Source organism: Vulpes lagopus, chromosome 4 (genome assembly GCF_018345385.1).
Source record: "Vulpes lagopus strain Blue_001 chromosome 4, ASM1834538v1, whole genome shotgun sequence".
Taxonomy (NCBI): domain Eukaryota; kingdom Metazoa; phylum Chordata; class Mammalia; order Carnivora; family Canidae; genus Vulpes; species Vulpes lagopus.
This window is the reverse complement of record NC_054827.1, coordinates 118,684,537-118,699,508: the sequence shown is the minus strand read 5'-3', so window position 1 is coordinate 118,699,508 and position 14,972 is coordinate 118,684,537. Positions and strand designations below refer to the sequence as shown.

At 56.4% G+C, this 14,972-nt stretch overlaps 1 protein-coding gene across 1 annotated transcript; it reads right to left on the bottom strand.

The window, feature by feature from the left end:
- Window positions 1-345: 345 nt before the first annotated feature.
- Window positions 346-6,682, bottom strand: CRABP1 (cellular retinoic acid binding protein 1). Its single transcript, XM_041752892.1, has 4 exons — window positions 6,551-6,682; window positions 5,907-6,085; window positions 3,750-3,863; window positions 346-648 (listed from the first exon to the last, which is right to left on the bottom strand). Exons 1-4 carry the CDS (start codon window positions 6,618-6,620, stop codon window positions 598-600), a joined length of 414 nt encoding a protein of 137 aa, XP_041608826.1. The 5' UTR covers window positions 6,621-6,682; the 3' UTR covers window positions 346-597.
- Window positions 6,683-14,972: the final 8,290 nt, after the last annotated feature.

Sequence of the window (14,972 nt, the reverse complement as noted above, 5' to 3'; positions counted from 1 at the left end):
CTGAGGGCCACCCCATCCTTTCTGATCCTCTTCATCCTATCCATGTCAGTGCCTATGTAAAATATCCCTTTATTCTGGGATACCCTCAATATACCTTTTGAATGCACCCTCCCTTTCCTGCTAGGACACAGACTAATTCTAGTGGACAACGCTGTGAAGCCCAAACACACCTGGATCTCAGTCTAGATCCAGCTGGAAGGAGCCTGTGTGCTCCACCCAGGGGACCCAGGCAGCAGGCTGACACTGAAGACACCACACAGGGCAGTGCAATGCCAAGGACCGCAGGTGCACAGTAACCCATGCTGAAACGGAAGAGGCAGCTCAAGGAAAGGAAGAGCCTTGAAATGTGGCCAACCAGTTTAATGATGGGTGGAACCATGCAGATGCCAAACTACAGAGCACCAGGGACAGGGGCACAGAGGCTTTGGGAAGGGGGGCACCACACCACCAGCACAGGGAGAACAGGGCTCTGGGGGAGGCACAACACCACCGGCATGGGGAGAACAGGGTAAGGGAAGGTCCCGGCAACTCAGACCTAAGGACATTTCTCAGGGGAACATGCATCCCACCCCCAAAGCAGGAGCAAGCCGGCCGCCTTCACTCTCGAACATAAATTCTCGTGCAGACCACGTCATCGGCGCCGAACGTCTGCAGAGAAGGAAAAGCAATCAGAGCAGATGCCTGTGCAGATATGTTTAAAGCATATCACTAATAAGGCCGCTTACGGCCCCGTTAAAGACTCTTTGTAACAGACATTCAATTTCCTGTGCCATGTGTTCATGCTAACTGCTAAGGTCTTTTTTTCTTTTTCTTTTTTTCCTCCCTTAAGCTCTGTACTGGCAGAGAGGCAGCTGTGGTGTAGAATTCTATGTAATTTCCCTTTGTTTCTGGAGCCTGTGAATACTGACATAAATACTTGATTTGAACTGAAAGGGGGAGATGTCACACTGGACATTTCTAAAGTGGCTCTGTCCCTTCACATGACTTCAGGAGAGCAAGGGTCCTGTGCTGACCAGTGAGATGGGGCCTTGTTGAGGAGAGCGCAGAAGCACCTTCCAGGGAGCAGCTGCCCACCCTCAAGTCACCCACAAGCCAGAAAACTGGTCTGAGCTGTAAAGGCCCAGTGCTGGCTCCCAGACCTAGCTCTGCAGCATACAGCTGGCACACTGGGCACTGCCCTGCCTCTTGCTGGTTTGGAGTGGAAGGGAAGGGTTTCAGACGGGTGGAATCCAACAGGATGATCCCAAAGTCTCTTTCCAGCTAAAATTTTACGGCTCTTTGTTTGCTGTGCTGTAGGCACAAACCATTCCACAGATGGAGGTTTTTCTTCTGGCCCCTAAAATGGTGTGGCCTGTAAATAAACTATCAAAACTCCCCCAAACTAGCAATTATTCACAGGCCTGCTCTCTTGGGCTCCCACAGGCAGTTCAGTATGTTTGTTTCACAAACAAAACCAAAAATCAAAATTGTTCTGTAGATCTGATTCAGGCATGTCTGCAGATGTACACCGTTCAGTAGGAGCATCCCTAGCTCTGCAGTTCTCAAAGGGGCATGAGGCCTGGGAGAGGCTGAGCGCCTGGACAGACCTGGACCTTTGCCTGCCCTGGCCTGTCAGCTGGCAATCAAGCTGAGAGGCAATCAAGGAGCAGGTGCTAAGATATTATGCCAATGTGTGTCTCAGGGAAATACTAGTCATGAGTGATACTCAGAAGCAAATGTCCATCACCAACTCCTTTTCCAAGCAGGGAGCTACCTGCTCATACTGGCCCAGGTGTACTTGCTCTGGACACCTCCTCCGTCTGCACCTGATTCTGTGCTGGGAGGAAGGCAAGGGTTCCCACTATCATTCACCTCTAGATGTGCCAACGTCTCAGCTCTACAACCATGGAGTGTTTGGGGTTTGACTCCTTCCATGGATCTGACCATCCTCGTATCTGACACCTCCCACAGCCCGACACAAGAAGAAATCACATTTCCAACCATATCTGAAACGTCTTTCTCAGCCAGCACCCGTACTAAAAGACTCCTGCAAGAAACTCTAGAAATGTTCCAGGGTGGTTTGAGGGAAGATACTCTGTTTTCACGGAAGGCAGCTTACAGCCCCCGGGGGACAATTTACTGTTGGCACGGGGAGCACTTATTTCAACTTAACTAGGATAATTTGCCTCTTGTTATAAGGAGATGGCATCTCCCTGCGTTTTGGATTTATTAACGATAACAACCCTTGAAATAAAAGCCCGTATTTCAGGTCTCAAATGCCAAGGATTAATGCGCCCTTTGAGGGTTGTCTGGTCGGCTGAGCCAGGGAAGGATGCAGGGGTGGAGGTGGGGAGGGAGGCACCATGCAGCAGTGTGCTCTGGTTGCTTGCATGTTACCAGGTTAATAAAATCATACTTTCTCGTGGCAAGCCAAGCTTGCTCAACCCACAGCCATGCTCCAGAACTCTCGTACCAGTGAACCTTTTGTTCTGTTCCTTTTTCTCTAAGTTCCACATCTCAGCCTCAAACTCCTCCTCCAATCCCATCAAGTATTCCTTCCTAGAAACAGCATTCACCAGGTTGCAAAGTAAGCCAGTCCCCTTCTCTATGAAAGCAGACAGTGCTCAAAATGAAATCCGGCAGAGGAGGACAAGAGGAGAGCCTAAGATCAAACAGCCCCAGTTAAACTAATGGAGATGACTCCATTCAGGGTCTGCTCTCAGGATCAACGTGCAATTTCAGGGCTGAGAGCAGCCGGGTGATCAGACTTAGTGTCAGCCCTCACTCTACAGCCCCTGGGAGGGAGCAGCCACGCCCAGGTCACACAGGGAGGCTACCCCATTCTGCAGGCTCCCTCCCCAACACTGCTAAGATGGGGCCTCAGGCGGTCCTGGAGGGAACATGGTAACAATATGCCTGATGGAGAACAAAGGATATCATTTCCTGGTTACCCACACAGCTTTTCCCTTTTCTTGCGTGTGTGTGCATGTGTGTGCGTGTACACTTGGTGCGTGTGTGTGTGCACACGCGTGCATGCATGTGTGTGGGTCTGGCAGGGGTGGGATTGCTGCAGGGAAAGCCTGGTCTACTCTGAAACACAAAAGAAGAAACTGAGCCTTCCCCTGTCCTGGCCAACCTCCTTTGCCCCCACACCTAAAGGACAAGGAGGTGTGTGATTAAACGGTGGGGGTTTCTAAATTGGCCTCACCAGGTGAATTTTGTGTGGCCAGGAATGTTTAAAATGTTTTAATCTGAATGCCTTTCAGGTGGGGCCCACCCTTCCCCTAGCCCCACACGGTGTTTCACTCAGACCCTTCCCCCATCAGCACAACTCGCCTGGCCCCTGAAGGCCTCCGTTGTTGGTAAGTCTAAGGGTAAAAATGCTCTCTGAGGCTCCCAGTGCTGACGTGCTAAAATTCCTGAAATCTTTCCCTGGCAGCAAAATGAGGAGTGAGAAGGGGGGAAAAATCCCTATGCAGAGTGAAAATCCCTGGGGCCTCACAGCCAGGGTAGGGTCAAGGGGGAGGCCAGCTCGGAGAATCCACCAAGGCTCCACTGGATGCACAGGGAGGACACTGCAGCCTGTCATAGCCCTGCTGTGCCCCCGATCCACGCTCCTCCCAACCACACCATGGAATGATGATTGCCTGTGACCTAAACTGTCACCTCGAGCTTTCCGCTCACATTTTAACCCAGGGTAAAGCATTTGCGTGGCCCACTGTAGGCATCATCTAGGGCTGTGGGGTTGATTTAGGGGTCCATGACCTCACCAGGATGAGCTCGTCGTTGGCCAGCTCACGGGTCCAGTAGGTTTTGGGGCCATCCCCCTCAAGGAGAGTTTGTGTGCAGTGGATTTTGTTCTCATTCTCCCAAGTGGCCAAACTCTGTGGGCAGGAAAACCATTAGTGACATTAATTACAGTCTTGGCAGCAGGAATAGAGATAACAGTGAGCTCCGGAGAGTCACTGCTATGGAGAGAAGCAGCACATGGTCCCCGTCAGCAGGGCACAGAGCCCTCTGCTGCGCCCTATGGAGTCCACAGATTCAGAGGCAGCCGATCACAGGTTTTATGGGGAATAAATATTACCTTGTATCCCCCCAAGTTTCCCCCATCACATACAGACACACACACACACTCAGGGGAACCAGCACCGCTTGAGGCATGCTTTACATCTCCAGTAATAACATTTACAGCACGCAGTGATTAATTTATGTCAGAATGGACTATCACTTCAAGCAATTGGGGTATTAAGGACAAGAACTTTCCCATCAACTGTACTATTGTAGGACCACTCAGACACCACAGCCAGCAGATCCAAAGCCCTCTCCACTGCACAGAGTTGGGGATAACACCCTCCTCTCTGTGTGCACACATCAGATGCAGCACACTCGCTGCTCTGATAAACCCAAGTGTCGTTAGCTCTAAGGATAAAAACACAACCACTTTCCAGGCTAGGTCCCAAAGACAAAACAATCTGATGCTCCTGGAGGTGGGAGGTGGGGTTTTCCCCAGTTTGCACAAAACAGAGTGCTCGACATTGGGGTGGGAGACCGATTCGGGATGCACACATATTTACTTTCTGACACTTGCCAGGCCGGCGTGTGAACCTGATTTTTACCAGAATCACCATCTCTGGCCGTAGCTGGATGTCCCCACCTGAGCTCTGCCAATTGTCAGGCCTTCTCCCCATGATTCCAAGATGTTCACTCTTACTACCCCCAACCACTCTTTTGTGTTTTCTAACAGTGCAGTGGCGAGCAGCTCAGATTCTGCCAGCTCTAAGCCTGGACATGGCTTTCTGGCCACTCGGGTTCTGTGGGCCAGCTCCTGTGGCCGTGTCTGTGTGTCCTCCTCCCAAATCCAGAGCCCAGAGAGTCCCACTCCGCAGATCAGACAGGCACCACTTAGGGAAGGGGAGACTTAATTCCTCACTTTCTGGAACATTATTAGCATTTCTTTGTTTTTCACACGGGAAAGAGAGGGAGACATCTTGTCACTTTTTAAATAAGTGGTAGCAGCAGCGACAATTTTTCCATCTGTGCTCAAAATACAGGACTAACTGACCATTCTATTCAACCAGATGTAATTTTTGCCCATCTAAGAGAGGAATGTACAACCGCTGCTTCACTCCATTGGTTCATCCCTGGGGCCAATATACATAGAAATGCAAAACTCTGGCCCTTGAGGACTAAAGCACTTAATCCATCTTCCCAGCCAGAATCTGCCTTGCTTTTGTAAAGATCCCGCCTTTCCCGTTAGAAACCAGGCTGAGGGTCGCACGGAGAGGTCGACCTTGCTGGCTCACAAGGCTGCTGAAACTGGATCCAGGGTGTCCGGGGAGGGGGGGGGTGTCAGGGATCGGGGACCCCGAGGGGGCGCTGGGGGGGGGCACGGGCGGGCTTGGTGCTCCACCTGCAACAGGAGACGTGGCTGACAGAAGACGTGGCTGCGGCACGGCCCCCGTGGCCCCGCACCCACCTCCCGCCCGCGTCGTACCGGCACGCCCCGCACCCGCACCCGCACCAGCGCCCGCACCCGCACCCGCAGCCTCATCCACACGCCTGCCCGCACCTCCGCGGTCCCACGCCCGCACCCGCACCGGTACCGGCGCCTGCACCCACAGCCTCATCCATACCCTATCCCGCACCCGCTGCGGACGCCGCCGCCCGGGGTTCCCCGCCGCTCCGGGAGCAGCTGTGAGCGCGGAGGAGGCGGCTCGGGGTGGGTGGGGGCGCGCTGGGGAGGCCCCTCTCCCGAGCCCAGGGCAAGCCGCTCGCACGAAGAACCCTCTCTGCAAACCCTCTCTGCCCGCCCTTGCAAGGGAAGCACGCCCCAGCTGCAGGGGGAGGCAGGGGCGCGTTGGGCTGCGGCGGCCCGGGGCGTGGAGGGGGCGCGCCCGGAACGCCGCCCGCTTCTGGGGCCTCACCCTGCACTTGCGTCCGTCCACCGTCTCCTCCTCGAAGCCTTCGCCGACCTTGAAGTTGATCTCGGTGGTGCGCACGGTGGTGGACGTCTTGATGTAGAACTGGTCCCCGTCCTGGCGGATCTCCACGTGCGGCTTGGACGCCGCCGCCACCGCCACCTTCCTGAGCATGGCGTTCACACCTGCAGGGCAACGAGGGCTGCGCCACCGGACCCCAGGCCGCGAGACCCGGCCGCAAAGCGTACCACGCCTCCCCTAACCCTCGCCCCAATTTCCGGGAGGAGAAACTGAGGCTCAGCGAGGGCAAGTGGCTTTCCCTGCGCAGCGCGATGAATTCGTGGCCGGGCCCGGCCTCACAGCGAGCCTCCAAATGGCAAGTCCCTGCTCCTGCCTGGACCCCAGCGAGAGTCCTCCTCGCGCTGGCCCAGCGCAGACAGGCTGAGCCGTCGGGGGGTGGGGGGATGGCGCGCGGCTTCGGGGCTCCCCTCACCGCCGCCCCGGGGTGGCCCTGGCACGCTCCCCTTGCCCTCGCCCTCGCCCTCGCCCCGGGGACTCCCTCCGCCTGCGCCGGTCCCGGAGCCTGCGGGCCCGGGCACCCCGGAGCCGCTCGTCCTCGTCGGCGCGCACCCACCCGCCCGCCCGCTTACCCAGCGCCTTGAGGAGCTCGTCGAAATTCTCGCTGCTGCGCATCTTCCAGGTGCCGGCGAAGTTGGGCATGGCGAGGCGGCGGGCGGCGGGCGGCGGGCGGGCGGACAGCTGCGGCGCGGCGGGCTCACTCCGGGCTGCAGGGCGGAGACTGACGCTCGGCGCCCGGCCCGCGCGCCCGGAGTCCCTGGGAGGGCGCCCCCCGCCCCGCCCCCGCCCCGCCCCCGCTCCGCCCCCGCCCCCCGCGGCCCGCACCCGGCCTCGGTGCTGCGCCCCTGGCGCCCGCACTCCTGCAGCTGGGGGAGGGCCCTGGGGGAGGGTGGGCGCAGCGGGGCGGGGCGGGGGGGGGTCGCGGAGGAGCGCTGCAGCATTCTCTCTACTTGCGTGCACTTTGAGAATAACCGTAATATAAAGTGAAAATGCAGTGTATGGTGGGGCCAGCAGAGTGGCGAGCCGCGCTCTCCCCACTCCGGCCTCACCTTACGGGCGTGCGCAGCCGCTGTACCCCCACTCAGTGCTGGATCCTATTCCGCAACCCCCCTCCACACACACACCCGCGCAGGACCAGTGAGAGCCACGGCAGGGGAGGGAAAGCCGCAGTCCCACGACCCCTGCCCAGGGCGCGAGAGGCAGGAGGCCGCCTAGGCCGCACAGCCTCGGGACCGCACTCTGGTAGGAGCAGCCCCTTCTGCAGAGAAGTGTGGCTTGCATTCTGCAGAGGGGTTCCCTTATCTTCTCCCGTTGCTCCCAAGTGTGCACCATGCTTAACACCCCCTTCAGTGTCCCCAGCAAGAGGATACGCCACTTTTTGGCTGCCTGGAGCGTGCATGGCTGACCCCAAGTCCCTGTCCACTGTACCATCATCCATGCCTGAGCCAAACTGCACAACTCAGGATTCTAGAACCAGCTACACACGTTCCCGAGGCTACTTCTGCCCATGCCGTGCCCTCTCCCTGGAATGCCCCTTCACTTTCCTGTTCGAGGTCCTAAAATCATGCCCATTCCTTCAAGTCCATCTCTACACTCTCTTCTGTGATATTCAGTTTCCTAACCAAATCAATTGTTTTTCTCTGAACCCACAGGATCCGTGTTTGGTTTTGCTCTTGTTCCAGTATTTTGCTCTTGTTCCAGATAGTATCCCTGCTATCTATCACCTGAGCTCCTATAGGGCAATGACTGAATGTTCATCATCTTTTCCTCTCTGGCTCAAGCTCTGCCAGGTGGAGCTCCATAAATAAGCATTGATTTGAGAGGATGTAAGTGCTTTGCAGCCCGGAGGACGTGTGGGGGGAAGACCCCCAGAGGGCTGCAGGATTCTGTTGACCACCTGGTGAACAGGGCTCTGCCGTCTGCAGGGGGCTGGGGCTGGGCTCCCGCTCTGGGGCCCCGAGGATCTGTCTTAGAAAGCAGCTGAGGATAAGAGAGGGCGGAGAGACCGTCACCAGCTGGAAAGAGATCTGGGTAGGGCTGGGCTTATCGGGCTGAGACGCCAGCAGTCACACAGGCCCACGTGCTTAGGTGGGCCTGGTAGTTGGTTCATTTTGAAATTCTTCATCATTTTTGAACAATGTGCATTTTCATTTTGCACTGGGATCCACAAATTATGTAGCTGATCCTGAGTGTGGGAGGCAGAAGATAAGGTGGCCATCGAATCAGACTCACTTCGTAGAGGGACTGGCATCTCTACAGTGAGGGGGCAAAACAGGGGTGTCACCCAGCTTAGGCAAGCCCCTACCCCAGCCAACACTGCTCCCCATAAGGCTTCTGCATCTTAAGAGCAGGGCCAGGGAGGGACATCTGGGTGGCTCAGCGGTTAAGCCTCTGCCTTCAGCCCAGGGCTTGATCCTGGAGTCCCACATCGGGTTCCCTGCATGGAGCCTGTTTCTCCCTCTGCCTATGTCTCTGCCTCTCTCTGTATCTCTCATGAATAAATAAAATCTAAAAAAAAAATCATATGAAGTCTCTGTTTAAAAAAAAAGAGCAGGGCCAGGGAGGGCCTGGGGGTCAACAGGGGGGACTCGGGACCACAGGGAAAGCCCTTGAGAATGGTCAGAGGGCTATGGATAAGGCATCATGTGACCAGCAGGTCTTGCAGCAGAGGCAGTGGATGGGCAAAGGGGGGAGGAATCATGGTAAAGAAACAGAGGGATGGGCAGAGGTGCCAGGTGACAGGGTCCACTGTCCAGCTGGGACTGCCATGACAGCAAGACAGTAGTGCATCTTCCCAGCACAAGCCAAGCATGGGAGCAGAGTCCAGGAATGGGGAAGGCGGGCCAGTTCAGCATTCACATGTGAGGTGGTCCTAGGGTCCTTGTGAGCCTCCTGTTCTTACTCATATAGTCTGGAGGTGGTCAGGGTACAGGAGGGGCCAGGACTTCCTGGAAGCCCCAAACCTCACCTTCCTGGAAGCTCTTTCACCGGGGAGCACATGGAGAGGAGGGCAAGCTCCTGTCACTGGCCTGGCTGCTTACGAGATGGGGTGGAACCCAGTGTGGAGAGAGCAGAAAACACCATTGCAAGGCTCCTGTGGGGCCAGCCTCAGGACCTACCTCCAGGTCCCTGCTGGTAACAGATCAGCTCGAGGCCTGGGCCTCCCTACTAGCCCCCGTTCCTTCTCCTGCTTTACTCTCCTGCTCACTAACTCTTGCCAACCAGCTCTCTGAGCTGGGACCTGGGCTCAGCTCTGGGTTGGCACCACTGTATCCTGTCTTGAGGGTCCACTGTTCAGTTACAGGGGAACCTAGAATGTCTGTGATCACTGTGTGGACTGATGGAGTCCGGGAGGCAGGCAGTTATCCAGGCCTGGGTTGAGACATAGGCCTGTCTAGGGGCATATGGTCAGAAAGGACCATGTGGGGACACCTGCATGGCTCAGCAGTTGAGCATCTGCCCTCAGCTCAGGGCGTGATCCCGGGATCTGGGATTTAGTTCCACATCGGGCTTCCTGGATAGAATCTGCTTCTCTCTCTACCTGTGTCTCTGCCTCTCCCTCTGTGTGTGTCTCACATGAATGAATAAAAATCTAAAAAAAAAAAAGAAAGAAAGAAAGAAAAGACCATGTATGTAAAGACAGGAGCTATAACAGCACATATACCCGGGCGACCCATGCAGAGTCTGAAGGGGTAAGGCAGGAGGTGCCAGGAGGTGAGCAGAAGTCATCCCACTAAGCACGCAGGGCCAGAAGCAGTGTTCTCAGAGTGGGGGGCACATGGGAGGCTTTTAGGCAGAGGTGAGCTGTGGTCCTATTGCTTTTTGGTTAAGTGGCTGCCACTTCAGTGTGGAGAATGGATGGGAGGGGCTGCCAGGAGGAAGCAGATGCCCAGGATAGGCAAGCAGTGGCACCACAGCTGGTGGACATGGGAGGAGGTGGCTTAGAGTAGAGGCCTGAACCCCAGTCCTCACAGCAACACAGAGGAGCCTTCTAAAAATTCAGACTCGTAGGCCCCAGCCCTGGAACTCTGGATTCAGCAAGTCAGGGGTAGGGCCCAGGAAGCTATGTTTGGCAAGCTTTCCAGGCAATTCTCCTTATACAGCCACAACTTGGCCCTGCATTAGTACATGACCCACTGCACCTGGCAGGGCAGGAGAAGGGGCAAAAAGAGCCCAGGGTGACTCCCACATTCTGGGTTGTGTCTCATCTGCTGCTATGGGTCTTTTTGGGATGTGTTGGGTCTGAGTCATCTGGGGCATCCGGGACCCCATGGGCGTATGGCCCTGGAGTTCAGGAATGAGGTCTGAGCTGAGATGGGGGTGGGGGTCACCCGTGTGCAGGTGCAGGTGAAGACATGAGTGTGCACGAGATGCCTGGGACACTTGGGAGGCCAAGGAGGAGAATCTCAGCGTTGAGCGGCCAATGGAGCAGGGGAGAGTCTAGGAAGGAGGAGGGAAACCAGACTGTGATGTCCTAGCAGCCAGGGGCACTACACTTTACAGTGTTTTACAAAAGGAAGGACGGACTGCGTCCCAAGGACTAGCTGGGGTTTGTGTGTTGGCATTTGGGTGGAAGAGTTTCGGTGTTTACTGTCTCTGAAGGCAGGAGGCGTGCAAGATGGTGCAGGTAGTAAAGGGGAAAATGGGACCTAGAAGGCAGGGCGTGGTGTCCACCCGGAGCAGGAAGGGTCCAGGGGCTGGGGAACTAGAGGCCAGAGGTTCCTGTCTGAATTGGGTTGTTTCCTGGCCACCAGGAGATGGGGCTCTGCAGAGGCTGAGGAGGGCTGCAAGGTGAGAGCCATGAGGGAGCAGGAGAGGTGAAAGGGGCTGCAAAGAAGCAGGGCCCAGGGCTCTCCTCCCACAGCTTGGGGACCCCAGCATGCAGGGTGGGAGTGAGAGGCATAATGCTGGGCATGTAAATGGATGCAAGGGGACACAAAGGACAGCTGGCTGAGTGGGAGGAGGGGTGCCTGAGACTTTAGAATGGAGCTTGGCGGGGCAGCACCCTGTGCAGGTGGCCCAAAGGGGATCAAGCCCTGGGCCCTCACTGTGTGGCTCAGGGAGACTCAGCCCACGCTGTCAAGTGTGCAGAGGTGCTTCCGGGCTGAGCACAGCTGCCCAGGTCAATATCACGTCCTTGGGGTTCCAGCACATTCCCGGATGCCCCCTGTGCATGTGGCACACCCACACACGTGTACTTACAGTCTTTCTGTTTTGGTTGGAAACACCAATCTTTGAATCTCTAGAGCAAAGACTCTTGGAACAGGAGATCCCGGTGGCTCACCTGGTGTCCTTGGAGAGATACTGTGGGCCTGGCATGGAGTTCAGAGATGGAGGGATGTGGCCCTGTGATACACGGCTGCTGGGGAAGATTAAGTTGGGGACCATTCAGTAAGTGCTGTGAAGGGCAGAGAGGACCAGGAGAGGACAGTGGACATCCTTAGGCAGGGCTCTGAAGGGGGACAGGTGTTTCCAGTGCAGAGTAGGGGGAAACGGCCTCTGGGTTCCAGGAGGGGCCAATCTGCCAGGAGCTCACTGTGGATACCTCACCTGGGGATGCAGGGATCCCCGAGTCCAGGCCAAGCCAGTTGTCATCAGCAGCCGTAGCTGCCTGTGGGATGTGGCCAATCCCTGGTGTTTCCTCCCCGAGGCAGATTTTTCTGAAGCAAGAGCCAGGGCTGGGCCTTCTCTTCAAGACCCCTTTGTTCTCAGGCTGGCAGCTCCTGCCTTTGCAGACCCCATGTTGCCAGCAACTCCCAGGCCACTGACCTGCGTGTCCCTGTCCGGGGCATTTCTGCTGAGCTTTGCTAGTCTTGCCTGGAGGCATGCCAGAGCCTCAGCTTCCCAGGGGCTGCTGGCCTGGCCCCATGCCCTTAGGCGGGCTGAATTCGTGCTGGAAGAATGGGGGTCAGAGTTCAGTCCCTGCAAGCTGGGGGCTCTGCAGAGGGTCCCAGTGGGGGTCTGTAGGATGGCTCTGTGGTGGTGGCTGGGGCCACTGTGCCGCCCAGGCCAGGAGTCAGGAGAACAGGCCAAGAGCTGATATCTTGGGAAGCCTGAGGATGGGGCCCACTCGTCCCGCTGGGTTTCTTCTAGGTTAATGGAGTGGAAGGAGCTCTGGACTGGAAGCTGGGGGGGGGGCACCACCAGGGCTGAAGGGGACCTGGGGACATGGAGCCCCCTGATACAATGAATACAACTGCCTAACATTCTGTGAGCTTTTACTGGGTACTGGGCACTGGGCATAGGGGTGTGCATTCATTTATTCGTTCATCCTTTACCACTGATCTGTGAGTGGCACTCGGTCCCAGATGAGGAAGCTAAATCACAGGCTATGAAGTGTCCAAGGTCACTCGGCCAGTGGAGACAGACCCGGGAGGGGCCCAGGAGAGCTGGCCCCAGATGCTGGCTGAGCGGGCAGATGGGGGGACTTGAGGCCCAGAGTGGGTTCTGGCCCCTGGCCAAGCAGTGGAGGGAGGTCCTCGTGCCCACCCAGCAGCCCCAGGCGTCAGGCTCCTGGAGACCTCCCACCACCTCCATGTTGACCAGGGCGACTCTGCTTAAAATCGGCAGAGGAGAAAGGGCATGGCAGGTCCAGGTCTGTCCACCTGGACATTAGTTCCCAATCACTGCCGCTCATGCGGAGCAAGTCACAAGCACGATGAACCTCAGCCTGCTCCTCTTGTCCCTCTACCCCCAGAGGAAATGCAAGCACCACCGTACCTGCTCTAAAAGCTAAAAGAAATTCATCCGTGGGATCCCTGGGTGGTACAGCAGTTTGGCGCCTGCCTTTGACCCAGGGCGTGATCCTGGAGACCCGGGATCGAATCCCACGTCGGGCTCCCGGTGCATGGAGCCTGCTTCTCCCTCTGCCTCTGTCTCTGTCTCTCTCTCTCTCTCTCTCTGTGTGACTATCATAAATAAATAAATAAATAAATAAATAAATAAATAAATAAATAAATAAATAAATAAATAAATAAGAAATTCATCCGTGTGAGTACCACAGTTGTGAGCTGTTGGAATCTGCACCCAGTCCTCTCCTGGCCCGTCCACCAGCCACAGGAGAGCTCTGGCTCCTCCTTGGAGTGACTGCTGCACTCATTCAGCAGACATTTAGGAAGCACCTACTACACCTACTATGAGGGCCCGCAGTTCTCAAACTAACCCTGTGGGGTTTGCTATCATACCCATCTGATAGATTTGGAAACTGAGGCTTATACATTAGGTCACTCTAGGTCCCAGAAGCCAGGATTTGAACTCATGGTTGTCTCATCCAGCGTCTGAGCCTCCTAAAAGCTGACGAGTAAGGCTAGTTCCCAAATTGCACCCTGCCACAGAGCAGAGGCAGAGCGGTGAGCCAGCCCTGGTAATGGGAAGCAGGCCCTATGCTGAGGAATATCCCACGAGATTCAGAAGCAGGAGAGGGGGACGGTGCCATGGCCAGGCAGGGGCTTGGGAGAAGGGTCCACACTTGAGCTGAGCTTGCCAAGTGAACATCTCAGACAGCAAGAACTCAGACCCGGTGGCTTGAAAGGCAGGGAAAGCCAAATGAAGGCAGGCATCTGGGAGGGTGAGCGGCGGCCTGAGGACGCCTGGTAGGCAGGTGTACAAGTGAGGTCCTCACACTGATTCTCTAAAGGGAAGATGTCACCAGCGTGGAGAAATCAGACTTCTGTAAATCCAGATTTCTGGCTCCTCGTGAAAACCTAAATGATGGAGCCACGTGGGGCGGACTCCATCAATGAGCTCTTAGGTTCCCTCATGTCCCCCAGATCCACCTGTGGAAGTGCGCTAGGAGGACGTGAGCGTGGGAGCTGACCCTGTGTGATGCGCACACAGAGGCAGATGCCGTGAAGACACACAGGAGACACGGCCATCCGCTCACCACAAAGAGAAGGCTGCAGAGATCCTTCCCTCCGCACAGGAGCCACCCTGCGACATCTGATTCTGGAGTCCTGTCTCCAGAGCTGAGAGTCAATATACATTCACGTCTCTGAGCCCCCAGGTAGTGAGCGCGCATCGGTGACGTCAGAGCAGCAGCCACCAACTCCACTGCTGCTTTCATTCTTCCTAGAACTTGTGTGGCCTTTGTTTCCATGGCGGTGGTTTTGGCATTCTTTGTGTGCGTGTGTCTGGGTGCATGGCTGTGGAGTGCAATCTCTGCGGGGAGGGGCTGTCTCTGCTCTGTGTGTGACATGCTGCATCTGCCTGTGTGTGTCTGTGTGTCTCCGACCTAGGGTCACCAACTGTCCCTGTTGGCCTGGGACTTGGGGGTTTCCAGGATGGGGACCCTCTGAGGTCAAGTGGGAAAGCCCTGGACAGACTGGGATGAACTGGTCATCTGTTTCTGGTATAGTCTGAGTACCTGGATGAACATATGCCACAACGGTGCTTTCTGTGCTTGTCCACTGTGTGTCCACTGTGTGCCCACTGTGTGTCTGCACTGTGCATTCTGGGACACTCTGCGTGGCTGTCTCTCTCTGCCCGTGTGCCTGTGTCTGAAGGGGATGAGTGGACACTGGTCCTTCCCATGTGGCCCGTCTAGTCGCACGTGTCCCTTCCATGGGCTTGTTGCCGGGCCAGGCCGTCCTGTGGCTCAGGCAACTTCTGAATGCCTGATGCTCCTTTTCAGTCCAGCCTCTCTGTCTCTGCAGGCCCAGCCCCAGCCCTGGACCCTCGCAGCAGACTATTGACAGGACCGGCCCTCTCTCCCAGCTCTGCGTGGCCGACACAATTCCTGGCTCTTCTCTCAGCACCCCTGCGTCCTCCATGACCCGTCCTATACCTCCTTGCCTTCCCCAGTGTCCCTGTGTCTCCCTCACAACCCCTTTCTCTCACAACCCCCCTATCCCCTAGCCCCTACTCAAGTTGTCCGCATCATCCCTGCTGGCATCTCCTTTCTCGTCCACCCCGTGGTGGAGTCCAGCATCTGGCATCCATGCCCTGCCTCCCACAGTCCAGGGTGGGCTCACCACAGGCAGTGGGAGCACAGGAGAA

Excerpts from the sequence above, each read along its gene's own strand:
- CRABP1 (XM_041752892.1), bottom strand. The coding sequence starts at position 6,620 with ATGCCCAACTTCGCCGGCACCTGGAAGATGCGCAGCAGCGAGAATTTC. Across the intron at positions 3,864-5,906 it reads TGGACGGACGCAAGTGCAGG|AGTTTGGCCACTTGGGAGAA; the intron begins GTGAGGCCCCAG and ends TCCTGCCCACAG. Across the intron at positions 649-3,749 it reads CCAACGACGAGCTCATCCTG|ACGTTCGGCGCCGATGACGT; the intron begins GTGAGGTCATGG and ends CCTTCTCTGCAG.